Here is a 27,110-nt window from a genome sequence, read left to right as displayed (position 1 = left end):
TTTTGAACGAATTGGAATCGACTGAGCTCAGCCCAACTCAGTTTGTAAAACAGGGAGGTGCCAAAACCATTTACATCTGCCTCAAGAGGGGGAAAAAACACTCCATTATATGCTCAGAGGTACTTTATTATCACATACTTCATTTTTAAAGAAAGGGTGGTGCTAAATAGGTCAGGCGGTGGAGAAAAGGTGAGCTTTTCCAAGACAGAAAGACCTGTAATATACCGTATTTTTTGCTCTATAAGACTCACTTTTTTCCCTCCTAAAAAGTAAGGGGAAATGTGTGTGCGTCTTATGGAGCAAATGCGGCTACGCAGCTATCCCAGAAGCCAGAACATCAAGAGGGATTGCTGCTTTTGCTGCGCAGCAATCCCTCTTGCTGCCTTCTGAGATTCAGAATATTTTTTTGCTTGTTTTCCTCCTCCAAAAACTAGGTGCGTCTTGTGGTCTGGTTTGTCGTATAGAGCGAAAAATACGGTATATATTAAACTACACCGTTCCAGGTAAGGGGATGTTTTAGTTCCTGAGAAAGGCTGATAGGTTATCCTTTGCTGCTGGGATGGATTGGGGGGGGCTGTGCCCCCTCCCCATATATTGAGGGACTACAACTTCCACCAACACTGACTACAGGTGATAAGAGTCCAGCCACATCTGGAGGGCCACAGATGTTCCAGATTCCAGCTTCTGTAAATGTAAATTCAGCACAGGATCCCTGATTGGTTCGTATCGCCCAGAGAAAAAGGCAGCCAGCAGTGTCCAGTGGGAAAACGGTCTCTGATGTTGGCGGTAGCAACTCACCATCACGACTCGTGAGCAATTAATTCCATTTTGGCCCCCAGCACAGAATTGGCTGGATGTTCGCAACACAGTTGGCATGGGCTCAGCAAGAAATACATATGGCATCTCACTCTTTCTCCTTAAATCATTCCCAGCCCCCTAAATAGTTCCAGAACCAACCGAGAAACAAGAAGAAATTAGCGCAAATGGAGAATCAAGATTCTCTGAGGGGGACTTTTGGCCGGACTCCAGGGCCTTCGGGAGGAAGTGGTGGTTGGCTGATGTAAGCATTTGCCTGGTATTCAGAGGTAGACTGCTTTTGCACACAGAGGCTCATCAGCAGGGGCATAACTTACAGATCTTCTGCTCTGCACAGACCAAGCAAGGCGGTCTGGTAATTGCCATTCATTTCAGCCTGGTGGAAGATAAAAAGGGATTTTAGAAGGCTTTGCGTAATTGAGTAAGGGGCACAGCCCACCCAGAATTAAGCACTTATAAAGCCATGGTTTTCCCAGTCGTGATGTATGGAAGTGAGAGCTGGACCATAAGGAAGGCTGATAGCCAAAGAACTGATTCTTTCGAATTCTGGTGCTGGAGGAGACTCTTGAGAGTCCCATGGACTGCAAGAAGATCAAACCTCCCCATTCTGAAGGGAATCAGCCCTGAGTGCTCACTGGAAGGACAGATCCTGAAGCTGAGGCTCCAAGACTTTGGCCACCTCATGAGAAGAGAAGACTCCCTGAAAAAGACCCTGATGTTGGGAAAGATGGAGGGCACAAGGAGAAGGGGACGACGGACGAGATGGTGGGACAGTGTTCTCGAAGCTACCAGCATGAGTCTGACCAAACTGCGGGAGGCAGTGGAAGACAGGAGGGCCTGGCGTGCTCTGGTCCAGGGGGTCACAAAGAGTCGGACACGACTCAATGACTAAACAATGTCCAAAAGGGGAGATATTCTATTCCCCTCTGCTGACCTGAACATACGTATTTCTGACAAGAGAACCCTGTTAATAATCTCTGCATAACGGAATCCCGGTAGGATTTGACAGAAGGTCTAGCTAACTAAATATCCCATCATGGCCAAGCAGATTAATTTCATTTAAAGACACCCCCACTTTTCAGCCAAATAAGGCTCCCTCCTCTTACACCTCACTTAAGGAAAAAAGACACAGCACAAAAGGAAAATGAATCAGGAGGGAGGAGGAAATCAGCAAACTCAAGTTCCGAGTTTGCACGTCATTTCATCGACCGGCTGAGATGGAAAAGTTCGAGGAGGGGAGGGACCCAAAGTTGCAATGCTGATGGAGCAACCCTGGACCCCTACTCTTCCTCCCTCCATCTCTGCCCACTCCCCACAGTAAAGAAAGCCTGGTGCGCTTACCTGGAGGAAGGAGTAGAGGGAAATCCCATAATGCTTCCTGAACTCGGATCGGATGCTGAGCAGGTCGGTTTCGCTACGGGAAATCAGGATGCGGGCCAGAGTTCTTGGGCTGGTTTCTGGACCCTTTAAAGAGCAGACAGGTGAGGGTTAGGATATATATATTTATATTGTATATGTCATAGCAATCTCGTGGTTTAAGAAAGCTGGGAGAGGCAGCCACAGCCATCAGGATAGGATTGCTCTTTCTCACAGGCTAGTGAATTGGGTGGGGTTATTTGCAAGGCTGTGGCAGGGGGCAAACAGCACCTTTACTGGGGATGTAAGGAGGCCTTAGGGACACGGGTGGCACTGTGGGTTAAACCACAGAGCCTGGGACTTGCTGATCAGAAGGTCGGTGGTTCGAATACCCACAACGGGGTGAGCTCTTGTTGTTCGATCCCAGCTCCTGCCCACCTAGCAGTTCGAAAGCACATCAAAGTGCAAGTATATAAATAGGTACCACTCTGGCGGGAAGGTAAAGGGCATTTCCATGCGCTGCTCTGGTTCGCCAGAAGCGGCTTAGTCATGCTGGCCACATGACCCGGAAGCTGTACGCCAGCTCCCTCGGCCAGTAAAGCGAGATGAGCGCCGCAACCCCAGAGTCAGCCATGACTGGACCTCATGGTCAGGGGTCCCTTTACCTTTACTAAGGAGGCCTTACACACACAACCCCATTCCGTTCTTCATCTCGCCACCCGCTGCGACAAAATTATAACTTGCGCAATTAATTACACAAATGACATTGTCATTCCGTTATGCCACCCCGCCGATTTCGGGTACAAAAGGAAACACAGTGTGACTCTAAAGGTGTTCACAAGTGCAATAAATCATGTCTCATTTGCAATCCAAAAGCAACAGCAGAGCAGTCATTTCGCGTCAAGCAAATCCCTGTCTGCAGCCGTTTTGGTGCCCAAAATGCTTTATCCAAATTCCTGGAGAAAGGGAAGGATACACTTGTGTGACAGAGCGAAAGAGGGAAATAAGGGTGGATTAATTCTCCTCACCTTAACCGCTTGGTAGAGCTTTGTGGCAAAATAGAGAGGGGTGTTTCTGAGGACGGAGACTGCAAAAGAACATGGATTTAGAATAATAATAAACCAATTGGATAACCAACATGTTCTCATATTGTCTCTGAAAACCATCTTCAGTTATCTGAAGCACACCCAAAACAATACTGTATGCTTGTGAAACATGGACCACTTATAAATGCCATCTCCAACTCCTCGAAAGATTCCATCAACGGTGTCTCCGAAAAACTTTACACATCACTTGGGAAGACAGGCAAACTAATACCAGCGTACTAGAAGAAGCAAAGATCACCAGTATTGAAACAATGATTCTTTGACATCAACTTCGTTGGACTGGTCATGTTGTGCGGGTGCCTGATTATCGTCTTCCAAAGCAACTACTCTATTCCAAACTTAAAAATGGAAAGCGTAATGCTGGTGGTCAACAAAAGAGGTTTAAAGGCTGTCTCAAGGCAAATCTTTAAAAATGTAGTATAAACACTGACAAGTGGGAAACACTGGCCTGCGAGCGCTCCAGTTGGAGAACAGCCTTTACCAAAGGTGTCCTGGGCTTTGAAGACACTCAAACTCAGGACGCAAGGGAGAAACGTGCTAGGAGGAAGGCACGCTTGGTCAATCCACACCGTGATCAGCTCCCACCCGGAAAACAATGTCCCCACTGTGGAAGGACGTGTGGATCCAGAATTGGCCTCCACAGTCACTTACAGACTCATTGTTAAAACCGTGTTCATGGAAGACAATCTTACTCGGCTACGAGGGATCGCCAAAGAAGAAGAAGAAGAACCCAAAATAAGCCAATCTTTCTTTTCTAAAATCCCCAGCTTTTCGGGCGTCTTTAACCATTGTATCGCAGGTAGAAATTCACCAGGTGAGGCCCTCCAACAACATTACTGCTCTGTGCTGGAGCAACCTGACCTGTTGAATTCCTCTTCCTCAACCAAACCGCTCTGGGTCATGCCCAGTTGGTTATGGGGGAGAAATCACCCCACTGTATTCTCACAACCAACCCTGGGAGGTAGACTAGGCCAACAGCGAGAGACTAGCCCATCCTGTGAGCGTTTCTGTCAGAGTTGCTCCAAACCCAGGTTTCTGAGCCACTAACTATAATCTCACAGTTCCTGCTTGTTCCTGGCAGACCTCTCTACAGATAACATGAAATCGTCAAGGACGAGAGTGTCCCTGAGCATGTTTGGTGTGTTATTTCCTTTACGGCAGATGAGGCCAGAGTCAAGAGTAGATAGACATACACGCCCTGCTCACAGATAGATACCATTCACATGCATAGAATCAGAATTGTAGAGTCGTAAGGGACACCAGGGGGGCATCTAGTCCAACCCCCTGGAATGCAGGCATCTCGACTACAGCATCCATGACAGATGGCCATCCAACCTCTGCTTTAAAATCTCCAAGAAAGGAGAGTCCACCATCTGCCAAGGGAGACCGTTCCACTGTCAAACAGCTCTTACTGACAGAAAGCTCTTCCTGATGTTTAGTCGAAATCTCCTTTCTCGTCACTTGAAGCCATGGGTTCAAGTCCTCCCCTCCGGAGCAGGAGAAAACAAGCTTGCTCCTTCTTCCATGTGACAGCCTTTCAGATATTTGAAGATGGCTCTCATATCTCCTCTCTTCCAGGCTAAAGGTACCCAGCTCCTTCAACCGTTCCTCATCAGGCTTGTTTTCCAGACCCTTGATCATCTTGGTCTGCACACATTCCAGCTTGTCAACATCCTCTTTAAACTGGGGAGCCCAGAACTGGACACAGTACAGTGGACGCTCGGGTTGCGAACGTGATCCGTGTGGGAGGCACGTTCGCAACCCGCAGCGTCCGCAACCCGCAGCGCCGCGTCTGCGCACATACAGGTCGCAATTTGGCGCTTCTGCGCATGCGCAAAGCACGATTTAGCGCTTCTGCACATGCGCTGAAACACGGAAGTAACCTGTTCCGGTACTTCCAGGTTTGGCGTGGTGCGAAACCCGAAATCACACAACTTGAAGTGTCTGTAACCCGAGGTATGACTGTATTCCATATGGGGACTGACCAAGGTATCTCTGCATTCATACACCGCCCCCCTCCAAGCACGACAGATAGAAAGGCTCTGTGGGGGGGTCACATCCAGCCCACGCCCCCTTACCTACCCAGGGTCAAGCCAGCCTCGAGGGCCTTCCCCTCTAAGTACTTCTTCATAGCTTCCTCCACCTGGAGCCCAGTCATCTTGTGGTATGAGACGAACACTGCGGGAGAAAGAAAGGATTAAGCCAGACTGCTGCTAAACATGTTAGGAATATTAGAAACTGCCCTGTACACTCTGAAGGGGTCACCTCAAAAGCAGATTCACTGAATAATCATAGTTTAGAGGTCCCGGACCCTAAGGAAGTCAGATTATCCTCCACCAGGAACAGGGCCTTCTCAGTGTTGGCTCCGACCTGGTGGAATGCTCTGTCCCAGGAGACCAGGGCCCTGCAGGATTTAACTTCCTTCCGCAGGGCCTGTAAGACAGAGCTATTCCGCCTGGCTTTCAATTTGAACTTAGCCTGATCTTTTATTCCCCTTCCTTCCCTCCCCCTCCCCTTTTTATGAAGATTACCCGTTCTGAGATCCCACAGCTAATTCTCCCCTGGTCTCCTCGCTGGCCCAAATAGGACTAATTTAGCCCGCTAGCCCTGGTGATCATCTAATGTTTATTGGATGGATTTCCCCCCTAAATTGATTTTTCAATTCTGAATTTATTGTTATTCACATTTTATACTGTATTTTATGCTGTTTTTGTTGCATCAATTAAGTGCTTTAAATTTGTTGTTAGCCGCCCTGAGCCCGGTTTTCTGAACCGGGAAGGGCGGAGTATTGATAAAAAATTATTTTTATTATTATTATTATTTATTGTGAAGGGAAGAGCCCCTGAAAAACCTATTGGCTCTGACTCAGGGGCCCATGAGAACGCCGTTTTAGTGCATTGCATAGAATGCCAGCATGGCTGAACTCAACTCCTTTCCCCAGAAACAGCAACTTGCAAGCTTTGCAAACTAGACCTTGCCTCTGTTTAGATGTTGGGGGTTCCGTTCGGTTAGGATCCTGATCCACTCGCTCTCATCCAACCTGCCCGGGTCGCCGCCTCTGGGACCCGCAAGGGCCTGGAAGAACCCACAGAGACACACCACTGAATAAAACAATTGCACAGTCGTAATAAAAACAGCCTTTTTTGAAGTCGCAACAGCCCGATCTGTCGTAACAACTTAATTCAGGGATCAGTACTCGGTCCAGTGCCCAGGACCTATTTGAAGTGCAGCATGACCTATTTAAACCAACAGGTCTTGAGCTTACAAAACATGCGGTGTAGAAGCAATGCATGAAATCCCCAGAACATGTGCAGAGTGAAATCGGCGCCATCCAATCGCAGAGTAACCAGAGCCTGCTCCTCACATATCTGAGGACTCAGCTACGTTAGTAAAAAAAACAGCGCTATAAACATGCAACAGAGATGACGCTAGAGAGCAAGGAATTTTAAAAAGTGATTTTCCATAGAGTTTTTTTTCTCCCCTTTTGTTAAAACAATCTAATTTCTGACTTATTTATAGCAGGGGTTTCCCTGTGTTTAGATCTACTTTAAAATTAGGGATGCAACATGTATAGGGATACAACTGAGAGGGGTACTCTCAGTATTAAACATGAGTAGAACAGAGCCTCATTTAAGGAGTACACCCAGTCTTAATAGAAACTGGGGAGCCCTGAGGCTTTAGCCCCCAAACCTATGAGGTCTTAATTATCTCTGATCCAGTGCAGCCGGTTTTCCCCCAACTCCATCATTATTCATTTAACCTCACACAGCTGGAATGCGAGACAAGGAAGAGCTTGTCAGGGCGGTTATAGAGCTGCGATTTTTAAAATCATGTCATACAGTTGCACTCATACATACAAAACAGAGCATTTGATTATGCAAAAGCATTCCTTATCGCTGCTTCGCCATCTATAATAGCATGCACAAATGCACCTCGAATCTGCACGGGCAGCTAATTCCTTAAAGCCATATTCGGTCAGCTTGATGGGAAATTTATGATAAATTAAACACGGAGGGAACATGGGTGGAACACATTCTTTGAAGACACGAGGAGAGTTCAGCGGCAGTGTTATGTACTGAGTTGAATAGGATTCAGAATGCAGCAGTCGGATTGGTCCTAGAACAATAGGATCCAAAATGCAGCAGTCTGATTGGTCCTAGAACAATAGGATCCAAAATGCAGCAGTCTGATTGGTCCTAGAACAATAGGATCCAAAATGCAGCAGTCGGATTGGTCCTAGAACAATAGGATCCAAAATGCAGCAGTCTGATTGGTCCTAGAACAATAGGATCCAAAATGCAGCAGTCTGATTGGTCCTAGAACAATAGGATTCAGAATGCAGCAGTCTGATTGGTCCTAGAACAATGCAGCAGTATGATTGGTTGGCAGGAACCACCCAATCCAGCTCCAGATGGAAGTGAATCCACAACCTGATTGGCCTACAGGAGTATTCCGGAATTAGCCAATCACGTGGGTCCCATTGTATAAATAATGTATATAAAGCAGATACTTTGAGGGGACTTTCATTCCTCCTCACCACTATGTGCTGAATAAAGAGCATGAAATCACTTTGTGACTCTGAGTATATTTCACTGGCGACGAAGGTGGGATCCCGCTGAGCTGACCGCCACACACAGCACCGCAGCACCGCCACCTGCCGCACCGCTGCCTCACACCGTGTATCCAGGCTTCAGCTCCGGGACCCAAGGAACTCAGAATGGCAACCGACAGCACCTTTTCGCCATTCAACCCAGCATCTGGAGACTGGGAAGCGTACGCCTCCCGTTTCACCTTCCTCCTAGAAGCCAAAGGGGTCACCGACGAAGAAGAGGGCGATATTCTTCAGCGTCTGTGGAGAGGAGACGTTTGAAATCGCCCGGGCTCTCCTTGCGCCTGAAGACGTCGCTACTGTTCCATACAAAACAATAATGGAACAGCTGAAGGGGCACTTTTCGCCGCAGCCCTCAGTGGCGGCTCGTCAAAATGCCTTCTACGCAAAGCGGCAAGCCCCTGGGGAAACCATAACTGGGTTTGTGACCTCTCTCCGCCAAGCCGCCCGGTTCTGCAACTTCTCAGAGTTGGAGAACATGCTTCGTGACCGCCTCGTCGGTGGCCTGAAGGATGAGAAGCTGCAACGACGCCTCTACGCTAAGAAGAACCTAACGTTCCAGGTCGCTCTGGAGGAGGCCCTGGCAACGGAAGCTGCCGAGAGGTCGACGCAAGAGGCACGGCCGAGCCAGCCGTCCCAACCGAGGGTCCACCACGAAGACCTCACCGACGACTCGGGATCTGACAGGGAGGAGGTGCACCGAGTACAGTGGTGCACTCAAGCAGCCCACAGACCAGTCAGACTGCTGCATTTTGGATCCTACATAACAGGCAGGATCAGGCCCAAACCTTCTTGTGTATCCTGATGCATTTGGCCTTTATGAACCATGGGGTAATCTCATTTTCAACAGGATAGAGACGATCTCAACAGGGCTTGCATGCATCAGAGAAATCATGGAGTCTGAATAGTCTCCATTTCCAGACTTGGACGTCTCACCTGCGTATCTTGCCGTATCAAGACATAGTCAATGACCCCGGAGTACCTTTCACGGTTGCCCTGGGAGAAAGCAGAAAATCAGACGTCAGTGACATTGGCCGTGGGCTGGCAGTCCTTGAGTTGCATCCGGATTAACTATGCTTTACTCCTCCCATCATAACCAAAACAACTTAAACCAGCTGTTTCTAAGCCACTCGATTTCAGTGGGGCTAGAGAATGGCCAGCTTAAGGCTCAAACCACACCTCCGCTTTTCACCCTGGAAAACCCGATCCTTACCGCTGAATCAGAGCAAATGTCCATTGGGTTTTCTCCCGACTGACGCTTGCTGAGATTTAGTGCTTAAACAGCAGAGCAAAGGCAAAACTGCTCAGACACCTAGTAACTGTTGCAGGAATTTATGTATAGGTTAGGGGGGGTGTTGCCCCTTCAGCAGATATCATGCACATGCAGCCCACTACCAAAACCAGCACAATCACTTTTGTGACTTTTGTGATTTGTCCCCACAAAACACTTCATCACAGTTTCTTCCTATCTATTCAAAGGCCCTCTGCTGCACGATACCAAATGTAAGAATTCACGGATAAATGGGTATCTATGTACTGGCTCACTGGGAAAACTTCAGAAATTCATCTAGACACGTGAGCTCAGCTCCTCAGCAGCCCCTCTGCCTGAGTGATAATCCCTGGCATCCTGATACCTGAGTGCCAGACAGGTAGCCATTCCAGAAATAACAAACCCAGATGAAAAGGGTGTGCTAATTTGGTTGGGAAACAGGGAAATGTAAATATCTTTTTTGTTCCACTTGATGGGTGTTTGGTGGAGGGCAAGGGGAACCATGGGGCAGGGTCCAGGATGCTCAGATTACTGCCCCCAGACCTCCCCTTTCATGATGTAACTGTGATGTAGTTTGGAGGGGGGGTGTAACATGGGGATGAGCAGCTAATAAAAGTTTGGGTTCTCTCTTCTTTGGGGCTTCCATTTTGTTCCACCTGGTGGCAGGTGGGAGTCCTGTCATGACCGTCTTCAATCAAGTCCAAGCCTACTGGCTGCTGTTTTGCTCTGGTATTCCTGGCTGCTGTCCTTGTTTTTTGTCCAAGGGAGCCCTCAGATTTCTCCTTTAACATGTCCGATTTCACGCTCTTGCTTAGATGCAGGTAATGGCAGCATCAGGACTCACATGTTCAACAGAAGCAGAGTGTATTTGGGGGACTAGACAATGAGGACTAGCCACTTACCCACTTTTATTTTCAGAGCCGCTGTTTTCCCAGAATGTTTTTACAGATTAGGCACACGAGAAGCCTGAAATCTGCTGTGCGCCCCACTTAAAATATTTCCAATGGGGCTCTCACCAGATTTTTTTTCTTTTTCTTTTTAATGAGCCATTTTAATTGCATGCAGATAAGCTGACTGGTTTCAGTTGCATGGGGTGAAAACAGCAGCTCAGAAACCTGGTGCCTACTTCCTAGAACCGAAACAGAGGAGATGACGGCATGTTGCTTTAAAGTTTAGAGAATATATTTGCTCCTCTGCTTAGAAGGCAGATTCCTTTTCTAAAACAGCCCTTCCCAATGCTGATTGCTGTAATTGCATTTTGATAATTTGATTATGTCCACTGTTGTTGTTTTTAAATGACTGCTCAGTTGCTGATTTTTAAATGAATACTTTATACTAGTTATGTCACTGCTTAGTTTTTATTATTATTATTATTAAGTGATACATAAATTTTGCTTATAAGGCCATCTCAGCATCCTGGGCCTCTGTGAATATTTCAGACTCAGCCCCATGAGGTAAGTTGTGTTAAACTGATTTTAATATTGTGTTTTTATATTGGAATCCACCCTGGGAACTTACAGTGAAGGGCAGGTAAATAATAATAATAATAATAATAATAATAATAATAATAATAATAATAGGCCAAAACGTCTGGAGGTCACCAGGTTAATGCTTTAATACATTAAAATATTTTTAAAATATTAAAAAAAACCCTTAATAAACTTCCTGATTAATTAAAGGCTTTGTTGGGGAAAATCCAAAATATTTTTGAAGTAAATCACAGGTCTCCTAACCCTTCCTCCATTTTTTTTACATTTTTTAAGGTGATTTTGAAAAAAATATTGCATACAGAATGGCTTTCCCTCTGAAAAGCAGGCTAAATTTGCATCTATAACAGAAGCCAGCACGTGTTTTTTACACATATTTTCCAGCATAGCATCTCACGAACATCAAATCAGATCTTTGGCTGTCACAGCCTAAGACTTCTTTCTACCCCACCTAATGGTTTTCTAAAATCATTTCCAATTCTGCACTTCTTTACTATAATTATTGCTATGTCTGAATCCTTATTTGGCCCCTCATTTGACCCCAAAGAGACAAATGCCCTAAGTGCCTCTGAATGGTCCTTTTTCCCCACTTTTACCTTGATCAAGGCATCCAGGAGACCCTGAAGGAAGTCGCTGGTTTTCGAAGCGATGTCCTTCTCGAGGTCCAAACCGAAATCTAGGCACAGTGGAAGAAACCATTTCGGATTAAAGAGAAATGGTTTTACCCAGATCTGATAGGCTTTTGGGAGTTAAGCAACGCCATTAGGATTTTAAGCAGGAACAAAAACTGTGAGACTTATTTCTCTCTTTTCTGTTTGTGCTGGTTTTTTTTTTATGACCTCATTTTTATATGCGGACTTGAGGGGCTTGTTTATGTTAACAGGATGGGGTCTAAAAGGATGCTCAGACAAACAAACACCCCACATTTAAACACAAGCACATCCAAGGCAGCTTACATCAGATAAAAATAATACGAAATGCTTCTTTAAATAATCAGCTTTACCAAAAAAAAAAAGTCCATGATACCATCTTGTGGCGGTGAGTTCTGCAGGTTAACGATGCATTGTGCAAAGGACGACTTGCTTTCCCCCTGTCCTGAAATCTGCAGCCTATTGGCTTAATGCAAGGGTCAGCAAACTTTTCCAGCAGGGGGCCGGTCCATTGTCCCTCAGAACTTGTGGGGGGCCGGACTATATTTTGAAGGAAAAAATGAACGGATTCCTATGCCCCACAAATAACCCAGAGATGCCTTTTAAATAAAAGCACACATTCTTCTCATGTAAAAACACCAGGCAGGCCCCACAAATAACCCAGAGATGCATTTTAAATAAAAGGTCACATTCTACTCAAGGAAAAAACACACTGATTGCCGGACCGGATTGAGAAGGTGATTGGACTGGATCCAGCCCCCAGGCCTTAGTTTGCCTACCCATGCTTTAGGTTCTCATTTTTTAACCTGCTGCTCACTGCTGGAAAAGCTTTCAGGTCACCTTGGAAGCATGAAGGAATAAAACATACACGGCACAAAAGGAAAAGCGATTGGGAGGGAGGAGGAAAAAGCAACGTGGGGCCGCAGTGGCAGCAGCATGCAGGCCCATTTTACATCTGTGGAACACCGAGGCTCAGAGCTCGCCTACAGTTTGAGCCGAGTCAAGAAAGGCTTTCTGGTCTACTGAGAAAGACTTCGCAGCCTGCTGGCAATCTACCAATTTCCCCTTTTCGGGGGGGGGGGGCAGTTTGTGAGGGAAGAGGTATCCCAGGAGCAGATCCTTTGCACCCCAGAAGCTCCTTCCCTCAAGAAGGAGAAAAACACACTGATTCCCAGACCATCCACAGGCCAGATTTAGAAGGCGATTGGGCCGGATCCGGCCCCCAGGCCTTAGTTTGCCCCCCCATGGCTTAATGATTCAGGGATTCTCAGAAAGCATGAATAACTCTCCAATTTCTCCAAACCAGGCATATCCACAACACTCCACCCTTAGCTGTTCTTTAAAAGACAGGGGGAATGAAGTATATCCTTTTTTATTTCGTTCCTTCTTTACCATGCTTGTAGCAAGCCAGGATATCCCGGAGTTGCTGGCTGGTTCGGGTGGAGAGGATTTCGAGAAGCGTATCTGCCTCCAGGCCCTGGAAAGAGGAAGGGCGTTTGTTGAGTAACCGTAGCAGCTTAAGTGTGGCAACACTTGAAAAGGCGAGAGAGCACAAGAGCAGAACGGGGGCGGAGAGGAGGAGGCGATGTGGTCAGCTTCCAAGCTGCTATGTATTTTTTTTTAATTATTTCATAAAATGCAAATATTGATTTTTTAAAAATAAAATAAAACCCACACACCCTCAAAGCCGTTTGCAAAAAAAAAGTTAATGAATAAAGTCACTCCTAAGAAAGATTAGCAACAATAATTTAAGATTTCCCGAAACTTAAAACAGCAAGAGACTAAAACCAGATTAAAATCCTGGGTAGGCTAAGCAAGTTTGCCCTCTCCTCTTGCCCTCGGGTGGTGCGGGATGGAGGAGGTTGTGGTTGCCTAGCAACCGCATCTCAACTCAGACCGTGGTCCACAGGTAGGACCAGGCAGATGGAGCAGCCAAAGACCCAGCAAAGCCGTAGCCCAATGCGTGGATCACCTGCTTTCTTGCATACAGAAGGTCCCGAGTTCAATATCTGGCATCTCCCTGCTGGACAGCTGCTGCCAGTCAGTGTAGACAACACTGAATTAGATGGGTAAGTGTTCTTATAAATAGAAAGCAGCCCCTGATTTGAATTGGCCCTTTAAAAATGAGGACTAGAATCTTACTTTCTGTTTACAGGAAGCTCAGTGTGAGCACCTGCTTCGTATGCAGAAGATGCCCAGTTCAATCTTCCCATTCCCTGGGCATCTTCAGGTGGGACTACAAAATACTCCTTCCTTGAAAGCCTGGGGAGCTGCTGCCAGTCCGTGTGGGCAATGCAGGGTGAGGTACACAAATGGCCTGACTGAGCAAGACAGGGACCGATGGCCGTACCTTCAGGGCCAGGTTGATTTCATGAGCATCAAACTGAGCTGCCGGCTTCAGCAGACCCGTGATCACGCCCTCTAGGTGCCCGGAAAAAGCTGCTTCCAGAGTTTTCAGGAGGTCCTGAGGAGGGAAAATAGAAATGCATTAGGAGGAGGATTAAAACCATCTCTGAACAGTCTTCAAAGGCTGCCCCATGCAAAGTGCATTGTAGTGGACTATGCCGACTGTTACAAAGGCATTAACTACTATGGTCAGTCTTAGTCCATGGAGTTTTCTTGGCAGGCATACTAGAGTGGCTTGCCGGTTCCTGCTCCAGGTGGGCCACGTTTGGGCAAAACTCTCCACTATGACCTATTCATCTTGGGTGCCCTGCTTGGCATAGTTCATAGCTTCTCTGAGTTCTTCAAGCCCCTTCGCCACAACAAGGAAGTGATCCTTGAAGGAGAGGTCAGTGTGACAGCAGTCACGAAATTAAAAGACGCCGGCTTCTTGGGAGAAAAGCAATGACAAACCTAGACAGCATCTTAAAAAGCAGAGACATCACCTTGCCAACAAAGGTCTGTATAGTTAAAGCTCTGGTTTTCCCAGTAGTGATGTATGGAAGTGAGAGCTGGACCATCAAGAAGGCTGATCACTGAATAATGGATGCTTTTGAATTCTGGTGCTGAAGGAGACTCTTGAGAGTCCCATGGACTGCAAGAAGATCAAACCTCTCCATTCTGAAGGAAACCAGCCCTGAGTGCTCACTGGAAGGACAGATCCTGAAGCTGAGGCTCCAAGACTTTGGCCACCTCATGAGAAGAGAAGACTCCCTGGGAAAGACCCTGATGTTGGGAAAGATGGAGGGCAGAAGGAGAAGGAGACGACAGAGGACGAGATGGGGGGACAGTGTTCTCGAAGAGACCAGTGTGAGGGAGGCAGTGGAAGACAGGAGTGCCTAGCATGCTCTGGTCCAGGGGGTCACGAAGAGTCGATAAACAACTAAACAACAACAACACTATGGTCAGTACATTTCGAGGCACAGTTCAAAGTGTTGGTGCTGACCTTTAAACCCCTAAACGGCCTCAGTCCAGTATACCTGAAGGAGCGTCTCCACCCCCATCGTTCTGCCCAGACACTGAGGTCCAGCTCCGAGGGCCTTCTGGCGGTTCCCTCCCTGTGAGAAGCGAGGTTACAGGGAACCAGGCAGAGGGCCTTCTCGGTGGTGGTGCCTGCCCTGTCGAACGCCCTCCCATCAGATGTCAAGGAGATAAACAACTATCTGACTTTGAGAAGACATCTGAAGGCAGCCCTAATTAGGGAAGTTTTTAATTTCTGAACTTTTATTGTGTTTTTAATATTCTGTTGGGAGCCACCCAGAGTGGCTGGAGAAGCCCAGCCAGATGGGTGGGGTATAAATAAATAAATAAATAAATAAATAAATAAATAAATAAGATGATGATGGTTGGTAAAGTCAAGATGGGCCAAAGCTGGCAAACTAGCCAAAGTTTAGAGAAAGCTGGCACTCAGATGGACATTTGAAGGGTCAGTTTGAAACCCGCCTAATATAGGATTCCCTTCCCCCCCAAAACTCCAGATCTAACAGGGGTTTGCTCCTTCACATCCTCACCTGTTTCGTGAAATTCAGGAACTCTTCAGCAATTTGCTGCCTTTGTTCATTGCTCCTGTTGGTCAGCAGGTCAATGACGGTTACATATTCGACACCTGTCACAATGGATAGCAAATTTAGAGGCTAACCACTAAACCGTGGTTCTCTGTCTGTGTTCTTCACATATATAACCCCCTTTTCAATTCTGTAACAGGAGAAGCCACATTTATGAAACAAACACGTATATATAACTGCACACTTTATACAAAGGGGCTCTGTCGGTTAACATCCCACTTTTAGGCCGGAGTCTCCTACGTGGTGCCATTTGTAAGATGCCAGGGTTATGGGTTCAAGTTCTGACGTGCATCAATTAAAACTCGGCTGAATGTGACACTGTCAAACAGTATAGAGGGCAGCGGCTCACATTCAGTTCCTTTCTCACTGAGATAAAAAGTTCATTGAGCGACCTTCAGTCAAATTGCTACTTCTGAGGTTAACCTACCTCACAGGGCTGTTCTGTGCGAAATACATATATACAGGAAAAAACCAGCAAGGACACAACACACGAACACCACAACTGTGATTTGTTACCTTTCCCACTGACGGCGTCAAGGAGAGTTTGGACATCTTTTTCCACCTCAAAGTTCAGGTGGGGTCTGATCGTCCCCAGAGTGCCCCAAACAGCTGTCTAGAGCAAAATAAGACAGAGATGGAATGGTCACCAGAAACTCCAAAATCTTCATGATTAGACGAGTGCCAAGCCAAGCGCTCACCTTATCTGCAAGGGGCAAGTGCCTGAGGATTTCGTTGACCAAGGATCGTCTCTCGATTCCGTTCACCAGCGACATCCTGCGCCCGCAGCCACCAAATCTGAGCTTTCAAAAACAACAGACGGGGGGTTGTTATCGCAAGCTACACAGCACAGAGAGATCCCACCTGATCTCCGTGTCTGAGACGGAGGAATCTGGACACTTACTAAGGTTTGAGCTTGAGAAAGCTCTGTCATAACACTAGCGAAGCTGAATGTGTTAAACTGCGGAACTCTCTGCCACTGGAGCTGATAATGGCCACCAAGTTGGATGGCTTTAAAAGAGGACTGGGGAAAAATTCCTGGAGGATACCGGCCACAATACATGGAGAAAAGTGTTTCTCCACGTGGTGGGAATGTAAAAAAATGAAAAACCTCTGGGAAATGATATATAATGAGATGAAAAAGGTGTTGAAATATACATTTATTAAGAAACCAGAAGTATTTTTACTTGGCATTGTAGGAGATGATACTAATAGACAGGATTGTAAGTTATTTTTATATGCAATGACAGCAGCAAGAATATTATTGGTGCAAAAATGGAAGCAAGAAGAACTGCTGACGAAAGAAGAATGGAGGATGAAGTTGATGGACTATGCAGAATTTGACAAATTAACAGGAAGGATTCGAAACCTGCTGGATCAGAGATTCTTAGAAGACTGGAGTAAATATATGAATTATTTGAAAAGTAATTGTGATGAACAGATTACGCTAGTTAGGACTGCAAGAAGTTTTGTAAGGTGGATTATTTGAAATACTGCAAGAAAGACTATGAAGAAAATTATTAGTTAAGGATAATTAAATATAATATAGAAATTAAGAACTGCAGAATAAGTGATAAAGAACGGAAAGTCATCAGAGGTTTGATGGAAGTCTAAAATATTGTATAAGATGAGAAGATATGTTGTATGACTGTTGGGACTGATATGTTTAAAAATCAATAAAAATGTATTTAAAAAAAGAAAGAAAAGTGTTTCTCTCTTGAAACAAAATGACTAATTAGAAGAGTCATTGTAGAAGAGTCAGTGTTAGAAGAGTCAAGGTAGATTTTTAAAAAGGGCTTCATGCAGCATAGAGTTAATCAAACCACATTAATTTCAAACGAAAATCTAAACATCTTTTTCAGTTCGTTATAGATATTTTCCCAGAATCCCACTATCTCTTTGCACTCCCACCACATATGTAGAATCCTTTCTCCTAGGTATCACGTCAGAGGAAATAAAAAGAACAGTCAGACCAATATTTATGTATGCAACTACAGCGGCAAGGTTATGGATTGCCAAAAATTGGAACAGCAGCAGCGTCCCACCTAAAACAGACTGGTTATCTAAAATGATGGAATACTTCCATATTGCCGAACTAACAGGGAGGATAAACGATACAAAACGTGAATAAGGAGCGGACTATCTTTAAGGAATACATCAAAATTTATGTGGAAAAAGTAGAATTACTGACAGATACTGAGTGAATCCAGAAAATGGTTAGAGTGAAAGGAGAATAAAGTCAAGATAGAAGAAGAGATTAAAGAAGTAATGAAATGCGTTTAAACTGGTTGGAAAAATAAAGTAGCGTAACGAGAACGGCTGGAAGTCAAGTCACTTGGTGGGTGTCCGTGTGGGGTAGGTGTGTAGGTACAGTGGTACCTCAGGTTACATACGCTTCAGGTTACAGACTCCGCTAACCCAGAAATAGTGCTTCAGGTTAAGAACTTTGCTTCAGGATGAGAACAGAAATCATACTCCGGTGGCGCGTCAGCAGCAGGAGGCCCCTTAGCTAAATGGTGCTTCAGGTTGAGAACAGTTTCAGGTTAAGAACGGACCTCTGGAACGGATTAAGTACTTAACCACTGAGGTACCACTGTATGTTGATATGTACAGTATAGGTAGGTATTATATAGAGTAACGTAGGTATGTTTTATGTTATGAAAGGTAGTATGTTGTGTACGTGTATTGTGTAAATGTATATGTATGTGTTTTATATGTTAATAAAATTTAAATAATAATTTAAAAAAACACATTAATTTCTCTCACTTGCAACCCCTCAAGAGATCCCTTGGGACACCTGCCTAAGGTCTCACTGAGGAGGAATATGGTTTGAGACTCATCCACTTTCGGAAATTTACTCCCCCTCCCTCTCTCATTTCTGTCTTCAGGATCAGTTTGAGAAATAGTCCATTCATTCCATCTGCCTGCCTTAAACTGAACCCCAGATCCTAGGTAGGGTTGCCAACTTTCTAAAGCTGTCTGACTCCTATGATGTTAAAGTTAAAGGTAAAGGGACCCCTGACCATTAGGTCCAGTCATGGCCGACTCTGGGGTTGCAGTGCTCATCTTGCTTTATTGGCCGAGAGAGCCAGTGTACAGCTTCCGCGTCATGTGGCCAGCATGACTAAGCCGCTTCTGGCGAACCAGAGCAGCGCACGGAAACGCCGTTTACCTTCCTGCCAGAGCGGTACCTATTTATCTACTTGCACTTTGACGTGCTTTCGAACTGCTAGGTTGGCAGGAGCAGGGACCAAGCAACGGGAGCTCACCCCGTCGCGGGGATTCGAACCGCCGACCTTCTGATCACCAATCCCTAGGCTTTGTGGTTTAACCCCCAGCGCCACTGTGTCCCTACGCCCTTCCAGCAGATGTCAAAGCGATAAACAATTACCTGACATTCAGAAGACATCTTAAGGCAGCCCTGTTCAGGGAAGTTTTTAACGTGTGATATTTTACTGTATTTTTGGTTTTTATGGAAGCCGCCCAGAGAGGCTGGGGAGGCCCAGCCAGATGGGCGGGGTATAAATAAATTATTATTATTATTATTATTATTATTATTATTATTATTACTATGATGTTAAACAGCAGGAATTAAACAGGTGAGACCTTTTCCCAGAGTGGAGCCGGTTTGGGTAAAAGTTTCACCCTCCCAGTCTTCTATGCAACAAGCAGATCACAAAAGCAGAGGAGCAGGACTGGTCTTTAAAAGTTGGCAACTCCCAAATGCAACTCCCCCCCCCAAAAAAAACCCCACACCTGAAGAACGTACCTGGCTGTTTTCTGTGTCTCTCTCCCGGACAGCAGAGAGTGCCTTGTCCTACGTGAGCGGGTGGCAGTGACAAGTCACCTCCACCCAGCACCCCGAGGGAGGGCCTCAGCCGACCAGCCCGCGATAAGTGGATGAAGGAAAAACCAGTCCGGTCTGTAGCTCTCAAGCCAAGAAGTCTGTGCCTTTCGCAAGGCAGGCTGCCAAGTATCGTAATTCCTTTCTATCCCTGGCGGGGCTGCAACCAGGAACTGGAGCATCAGGAATAAAAAATGACGTCCTTCTGAGATGTGAGCCCAAACCTGACAGGTGAAGGAACAGGTGATGGGCAGGATGGGTGTCTAAAGTGGAATAATAATAATAATAAATTTTATTTATACCCTGCCCTCCCCAGCCAAGACTGGGCTCAGGGCGCCTAACACCAGGTATAAAAACAATTGATTAAAAATACAACTTAAAAACAAGATTAAAATGCAACATTAAAATGCAGCCTCATTTCAGTAGAAACTCAAATCTAAAACTTTTGGGGGGATGAAAACGTCAAGTCTTCACCAAAGGCTAACTATCTAGACTGGTCCTACGTGGGCCAGAAAAAAGCCAAAGCCAGGGAAGTCCCCAAATAGGAGATCGGCCTCGGAAGAAGATGTCTTTATTTACTTATTTCATGAAATGCAGGCACTGCTGGACTGGGAAAACCAACCAACCAACCTAAAAGCTGCTTATGGGAAGAATTAAAATTAGGGTTGCCCTACATCTGGACATAACCAGGATTTGGCTATCGGAAACAGTGTCCTGGCGGAAATCACCTAATGTCTGGGGAAATCTGGACATATGGCAACCTATGGCGGAAGTGTAGGTTTTGGCAAATTTCCTTAGAAAGCTCAACAACAACTTTGGGCAAAACTGAAAAAACAACTTTTTGGTGTCCAAATTTTCCCTTTTTGGAATACAGCTGCCCTGTTAAAATGATCAGTGAGAAACGGTTAAGAACATATTATGACCGTTGTTGAACAGTGTTTGTAAATGAATATAGACAGACAATAAGAATTGTACATACAGTATAGAAAGATTCATTTGTTTACAGACATTTCATGGACAAAAATAGAAGAAGAACAACTAATATACAAAATGGATAAAGACAATGCGAAAAGTTAAAGACGACACGAAAAAGCCGGAAGGAGGAAGGAGGGAAGTCAGCTCGGGAGAGCAAGAAGAAATGTAAAATATAATGTAATATGTGTATGTAATTTAAAAAATCAATAAAGATCATCTTTTTTAAAAAGAGAGAGAGAGAAACGGTTAAGAACAACTATTTAAAACGTGTTCTTTAAAAAGTTAAAATCAGTGGTAAGCAGGAAAATGGACACCAACATTTTACATCTCTGGGCAGGCTTGTCTAAAGAAAAATGTTGCCAAAGAGAATATGCAATATTAGTCAATTCCTTCTTTTTTCCCCTAAAAACGACATGGAAGTGAGTCATGGGCAACTTACAGCTTTCAGGAGCAGCGCCTCAACGTCTTCAAAATGCGCCAGGATTAATTGGGGTGTCACATAGCAGGACAGAGACTCAAACAAAGATGCGCTCTGTCAAACCCATATTCCCACAATGTGGACGTCTGCAGATGAGACATGAAGACTGGAAGAATAAACCTTGCTGTGTGGGAATCGCTTGCAGACGACCGCAGTGTCTGGAGACAGTCAGCAGTGACCAGAGGAGGGATGACCACTGGGAGAAGCATAGGAAGAAGAAACAGCCTTCGTGTGCCCGGCTGCAACAAAACATGTCTCTCCTGTATCGGTCTCTACAGACACAGCAGGCGCTGTAACTCTCCAACGATTTGACTTCAGCTCAAAAGGCGCACTCCTACGTTGTCTCCCGAGACAGATGGGTGCCACAACGGAGAGCGCAGTTCTCTCGCTTCCTCCAGGCGTGTTCTGCAACGCACCACTGACACAAATAATAGCACATTAGCAGTGGATCGATACTGGGCCATCCACACAGAGGTCCTCTCTCGTGTTTGCTCTGCGATGCTTCTGCAATGTTACCAAGTTACCGCCGTCCAGAGCTGAGCACTTTTGCGGAGCAGCTCAGCAAACCTAGAAGGGAAATAAACACACCTGGAACATATTTTTTTTCCAATTTTTTTAACAGAAAAAACATATAAAACATACAAAAGAAAACATGCTACAATACAACAAGAAAAAAGAAGAAGAAATGAAACTAAAAACACATTTTCTTTCTAAAGTTCATTTTAAATTTCATTATTAACTGACTTCCTTGATTCCCCTCTAACTGAATTTCATTGTATCACCTTATAACAGTTCTCCACGATCATCTTTCTACTCCAATTAACTCCTTCAATCTACTATCTTCATCTCTTTTCTTACTGACTTAGATCCATATTAATAAACAACATTCTTATTCTAATCCGAGGCCTGTCCGGTACTTTCAAGTATTTTCTAATTATCTTATATTACAATATTTAGCTAAATAGTCTTTAAATTTCTCCCAATCTTCTTGGTGTTCCTGTTCTTTCCGATCGCGGATTCGCTCAGTCAGTTCTGCCAGTTCCAAAAACATCTTCATCTGCCATTCTTCTACCGTCGGTAACACATCTGGAACATTTGTCGTATGGAAGGTTGCGGGATTTCGGCAGGGGGATAAGGGGCATGCACTGATTGGAGAATAAATACGATGGATGCCCCGAAACCGTTGCAGGCAGGATTGTGGATAACTGCCTTGATACCATCATCATGAACCCCGGTTATTCTGAATGCACAATTGAAAGGATGTTTGGACGAACCCAATTCTAAGGCATCTGCAAACCCTCTAAGTGTCCCTATTTTCCAGGGACATCCCTGATTTAGAGAAGCCATACAAGTTTCTGATTTGATCCCGGAATTTCCCGCTTTTCTTTGTTGTTGTTTAGTCGTGTCCGCCTCTTTGTGCCCCCCTGGACCAGAGCACGCCAGGCCCTCCTGTCTTCCACTGCCTCCCGCAGTTTGCTCAAACTCAAGCTTCAAGAACACTGTCCCACCATCTTGTCCTCTGTCGTCCCCTTCTCCTTGTGCCCTCCATCTTTCCCAACATCCGGGTCTTTTCCAGGAAGTCTTCTCTTCTCATGAGGTGGCCAAAGTCTTGGAGCCTCAGCTTCAGGATCTGTCCTTTAAGTGAGCACTCAGGGCTGATTTCCTTCAGAATGGATAAATTTGATCTTCTTGCAGTCCATGGGACTCTCAAGAGTCTCCTCCAGCACCAGAATTCAAAAGCATCCATTCTTCAGCGACCAGCCTTCTTTATGGTCCAGCTCTCACTTCCATACATCACTACTGGGAAAACCATAGCTTTAACTATAGGGACCTTTGTTGGCAAGGTGAAGTCTCTGCTTTTTAAGATGCTGTCTATGTTTGTCATTGCTTTTCTCCCAAGAAGCAGGCGTCTTTTAATTTCGTGGCTGCTGTCACCATCTGCAGTGATCATGGAGCCCAAGAAAGTAAAATCTCTCACTGCCTCCATTTCTTCCCCTTCTATTTTCCAGGAGGTAATGGGACCAGTGGCCATGATCTTCGGTTTTTTGATGTTGAGCTTCAGACCATATTTTGGGCTCTCCTCTTTCACCCTCATTAAAAGGTTCTTTAATGTCCGTATTTTCATTGGAGAAATGTTGGAGGGTATGGAGTTATCCGACCCCCGAGCCAAAGGCAATCCTGTATAGGGAAGGTTTTTTTTTTAATGTTTTCTTACGATTTTATATATGTTGGAAGCTGCCCAGAGTGGCTGGGGCAACCCAGTAAGATGTGTGGAGGTATAAATAGGAAAAAAAATATCATTATGGAATGGGACGCCCTTATTTCAATCTGAGAAATGTTGCAGGGTATGCGTCTGTGCAACGGCCTCATTGTGTGGGCTGGGAAGATTGTTCCCATTCCGCAGGCAGGAGACTGAGAACAGGAGTTAGCAGACAGTGGCAAGGATCAAAGCCCAGAGCAATGAACATCCTGCAGTGTCCTCAGAAAGTTCAGGGGCGATTGTTTGCTTCGCCTCAACGCGATGTTGCAAAGTGGTGTATGCCACAGGGAATTGGGTCAACGCTAGCCAGCAGCTACTCAGCTTGAGCAAGGATCATCGATGGGGAAACTGAGGACAGGCTGAGTCTTCCCAAAGAGCCCTTGAACCTCTGTTTAAAAGATAAATAGCATTTTTATTTTTATTTTTTTGCATTTACACCTCACATTTTGCGTTCATGGTTCTCCCCACCTCCTTGTTCAGTCCCCACAACAACCCTGTAAGCCTGAGAGTGAGTAGGTGGCCAAAAGTGGCATGCAATGAGCTGGATGGCCAGTGCAGGATTTGAATCTTGGTCTCTCCTGGGTCCTAGTCCGACACTCTAACCATCTCTAACTCTTACACTGGTGGATAGGGAGTTAGATAGATAGAGATTTTTTAAAAGCATCAAACCACTCCAGATAAGCTGGTAGGAGGCAGTTAGTCACTAAAACCACATATATCTATTTCAGTGACAAAATAGAAATTAATAATAATAATGATAATAATAACAATGAAGAACACATACAGAGAACCACGGATTAGTGGTTAGCCTCTAAATTTGCTATCCATTGTGGCAGGTGTCGAATATGTAACCGTCATTGACCTGCTGACCAACAGGAGCAATGAACAGAGGCAGCAAATTGCTGAAGAGTTCCTGAATTTCACGAAACAGGTAAGGATGGGAAGCAGCAAACTCCTGTTAGATCTGGAGTTTTTTGGGGAGAAGGGAATCCTATATTAGGGGGTTTCAATCTGACTCTCCAAATGTCCATCTGAGTGTCAGCTTTCTATAAACTTTGGCTGGTTTGCCAGTTTGGCCCATCTTGACTTTACCAGCTATAACAACAACAACAACAACAACAACAACAACAATTTATTTCTACCCCACCCATCTGACTGGGTTTTCCCAGCCGTTCTGGGCGGCTTCCAACAAAAGATTAAAAATACATTAAATGCTTATAGCACAAAGTTTCAGCTTCTGCCATCGTCAGTTGCTCTGATCAGATCAATTTCTGCTTTGTAAGCCACTGCAATACACACACACAAACACACACAATTCAGTGCCCTCTGGAAGGCACGAGGAGCAAAACGTGCAGGTCAAAACTTGCCTAACCATTGTGTTGTGTTTCCACACATAGAGATCAAGAGAAAAGGTTTAATGTAACTAAGCCCAGGGGTGGAGAACCTTCTAGTATTATTTTTTAGCCTGTGGGCTGCATTGGAAGAAGAGAAGATAGTCACCTGGAACCTAGGAAACAATCACTTGGGTGCCAGAGTTAAAAAAAGGTAAAGGGACCCTGTGACCGACTCTGGGGTTGCGGCGCTCATCTCACTTTAATGGCCGAGGGAGCCAGCATACAGCTTCCGGGTCATGTGGCCAGCATGACTAAGCCGCTTCTGGCGAACCAGAGCAGCGCACGCAAACGCCATTTACCTTCCCGCCAGAGTGGTACCTCTTTATCTACTTGCACTTTGACGTGCTTTCAAACTGCTAGGTTATCAGGAGCACGGACCAAGCAACGGGAGCTCACCCCATCTCAGGGATTCGAACCGCCAACCTTCTGATCAGCAAGTCCTAGGCTCTGTGGTTTAACCCACACTGCCACCCGCGTCCCTGCAAATTTTGTGTAGCAGCCATTAAAATACGACATGCAATGGTGAGCACCCAGAATTAGTATAACAAAGGTCCGTATAGTAAAAGCTATGGTTTTCCCTGTAGTGGTGTATGGAAGTGAGAGCTGGACCATAAAGAAGGCTGATCACCAAAGAATGGATGCTTTTGAATTCTGGTGCTGGAGGAGAAGATCAAACCTCTCCATTCTGAAGGAAATCAGCCCTGAGTGCTCACTGGAAGGACAGATCCTGAAGCTGAGGCTCCAAGACTTTGGCCACCTGATGACAAGAGAAGACTCCCTGGAAAAGCCCCTGATGTTGGGAAACATCAAGGAGAAGGGGACGACAGAGGACGAGATGGTGGGACAGTGTTCTTGAAGCTACCAGCATGAGTTTGACCAAACTGCGGGAGGCAGTGGAAGACAGGAGAGCCTGGCGTGTTCTGGTCCAGGGGGTCACAAAGAGGCGGACACGACTAAATGACCAAGCAACAATTGACCGATAGACACTCCTAGGCCAGAAGGGTTTCCCTTCTGAGAGATAAACGTCCACTCAGAACTGCTCTTTCATGTATGTGTGTTTTTATATTATTTTATTTCATCTTGAGCTTTAAAATGTTGTAATTGGTGTTTTGTTTTGATACTGGTCACTGACCATAATAAAATGACTTGACTTGACTTGGGTCTCCCCAAAGGAGGTCTCAGTTTAGGTACTGGTCTGACTGGTCTGTTTATGGGATTCCAAGATGGAGCATTTTTCTCCGAGAGAGAGCAGTGGTCTGGATAGACCTCTGGTCTGATCCAGAAGCGCTTTTCTTGGGTTCTTAAAACTGGATCAAGCAAATTTGGGAAGGAATGCCTGTTAGCCTGGATTATTAAACAGAGCCCCTGTATCCAGTTGCAAGCTTCCAAATGAAGCAGGAGAGCTGCTGTTTCCCAGCCCAACTTGTCAGTTTCCCAGCTACATCTGGCTGTCCCCTGTTGGAGGCAGGGTGCTGGGCTTGGCTAAGCTTTGCTATGATCCGGAAGTGAGCCGGTTTTACTTTATTACACCTTTCCTGCTTATTATCTTCACGCAACAAAGATGGTCCAGGCTGACCATCGTCTCTTCTCTTCCTTCCACCTGGCGAAATTCAAAAGTAAAGGAGTCTCTGGAGACACACAAGTAAACACTGACAGAGTTGCCTGGTTGCATTCCTGCCGCGAATTCCTTTCGAGAACAAGAGCCAACCCTCCCACATCTCTGGAAGAGGCAAGGTGGAAATTCCTGCGCTGGCCTCCTCGTAAGGAGCCCTGCTTAATCATTGATCCGAGGGAGCCACTCTGTGGAGTGCAAGGTCTCAAGACGTTCTCTAGACTGGGAGCCTCTCAGGGCAGAGACCTCGTCCTCTTGCACTGCACAAATGCTTAAGGGCGCAGCCTGAATAACTCAGTTGGCTAGAAGGTGGCCCTGATGGTGCCAAAGTTGCAGGCTGCAGGTTCGATCCCCTGTGGGACAGCTACATATTCCTGTACTGCGGGGGGGGGGGTGCTTTTGTGCTTGTAGATACAACAGGGCAACTCGTTCGTGGTGCTGTAAACAAAACCTGCCCTTTTCCCTTATGGGGTATCCAAGAGCCCATATAGATTCCTTATGTGGGTTCCCTATTGGTAGGAGAAAATAACAGAGGCCAAGCAGAGAATATTGAGAAGCAGGAGAAGAGTCGGCGGAAGAAGATTGGAAGAAATTTAAAGACTATCTACAGAAATATTGCAAAATTAATGAATGTTAGAATGATGTCGGATAGAAATTAAGTGGTTTCCAGCTGTAATGCTTTAAGAGAATATGGGGGGGGGGGAAGGTTTAGAAATAGGTAAAAGTTTATTAATAAGGATTTGCTGAACTAATAATTTGAATTGGAATACAAAAAAGGGAGGTATGAGGAGGTCTGGGAAATAGGTTAATGAAAAATAAGCAATGGAAACTTTATGTGTTTTTAATTATTTTTATTTTTGTATTTTTTTTGTCTTTTTACTTTTTGATTTTTATTGTATTATTACTGAAAACCTTAATAAATATTCTTGAAAAAAAAGAGACTATTGAGAAGCAAAGCAGCTAGTAAGCCTGATCTTTATTGATCTGTTGCAACAGGGTGCTCCCCTCACCTGCAGGAAAGGAGGAGGACCCAGAACAAAGGTGTGCCTACCCTTATATATAGACATTTTAAATTCCTTGCCCTGGAGCTCAAGACCACCCCTCCATACATCATACATACATCACAGAAGGGGTGTAGCCCAAGACCTCCCCCCACAAACATCATACCTGCATCACAGAAAAGGCGGTCTACAACAGAAATTTGAGTGTAATGTTTTTTCCTGTCTGCCAGGTTATCTGATAATGCCTT

General features: G+C 45.4%; 2 protein-coding genes and 1 long non-coding RNA gene across 4 annotated transcripts in view; 1 reads left to right on the top strand and 2 right to left on the bottom strand.

Moving 5' to 3' along the window:
* The window catches only part of CERS2 (ceramide synthase 2), a 161,206-nt gene that overhangs the window by 79,546 nt on the left and 54,550 nt on the right, over positions 1-27,110 (top strand). The window lies entirely within an intron of this gene.
* ANXA9 (annexin A9) lies at positions 106-19,210 on the bottom strand. Its single transcript, XM_081892104.1, has 13 exons — positions 19,068-19,210; positions 16,000-16,101; positions 15,818-15,914; positions 15,248-15,342; positions 13,645-13,758; positions 12,687-12,771; positions 11,241-11,320; positions 8,824-8,883; positions 6,257-6,353; positions 5,361-5,456; positions 3,201-3,259; positions 2,158-2,280; positions 106-1,192 (listed from the first exon to the last, which is right to left on the bottom strand). Exons 2-13 carry the CDS (start codon positions 16,072-16,074, stop codon positions 1,130-1,132), a joined length of 1,044 nt encoding a protein of 347 aa, XP_081748230.1. The 5' UTR covers positions 16,075-16,101; positions 19,068-19,210; the 3' UTR covers positions 106-1,129.
* LOC309358811 overlaps positions 106-27,110 on the bottom strand; it is a 55,290-nt gene continuing 28,285 nt past the window's right edge. The window contains exon 2 of the long non-coding RNA XR_014163628.1: positions 106-250. This is a non-coding gene — a long non-coding RNA (uncharacterized lncRNA). The remainder of the gene's footprint in view (positions 251-27,110) is intronic.

Source organism: Podarcis melisellensis (genome assembly GCF_964234715.1).
Source record: "Podarcis melisellensis genome assembly, chromosome: 16".
Taxonomy (NCBI): domain Eukaryota; kingdom Metazoa; phylum Chordata; class Lepidosauria; order Squamata; family Lacertidae; genus Podarcis; species Podarcis melisellensis.
The sequence above is the reverse complement of the archived record's forward strand: the minus strand, read 5'-3'. Positions and strand labels throughout refer to the sequence as shown.

What these genes read in the sequence shown, in the direction of transcription:
- ANXA9 (XM_081892104.1), bottom strand. Translation starts at nt 16,074, where the DNA reads ATGTCGCTGGTGAACGGAATCGAGAGACGATCCTTGGTCAACGAAATC. An exon ending in ACTTGCCCCTTGCAGATAAG is followed by an intron (nt 15,915 to 15,999) that starts GTGAGCGCTTGG and finishes ATTTTGCTCTAG; the next exon opens with ACAGCTGTTTGGGGCACTCT. An exon ending in TGATACGGCAAGATACGCAG is followed by an intron (nt 6,354 to 8,823) that starts GTGAGACGTCCA and finishes GGGTTCTTCCAG; the next exon opens with GCCCTTGCGGGTCCCAGAGG.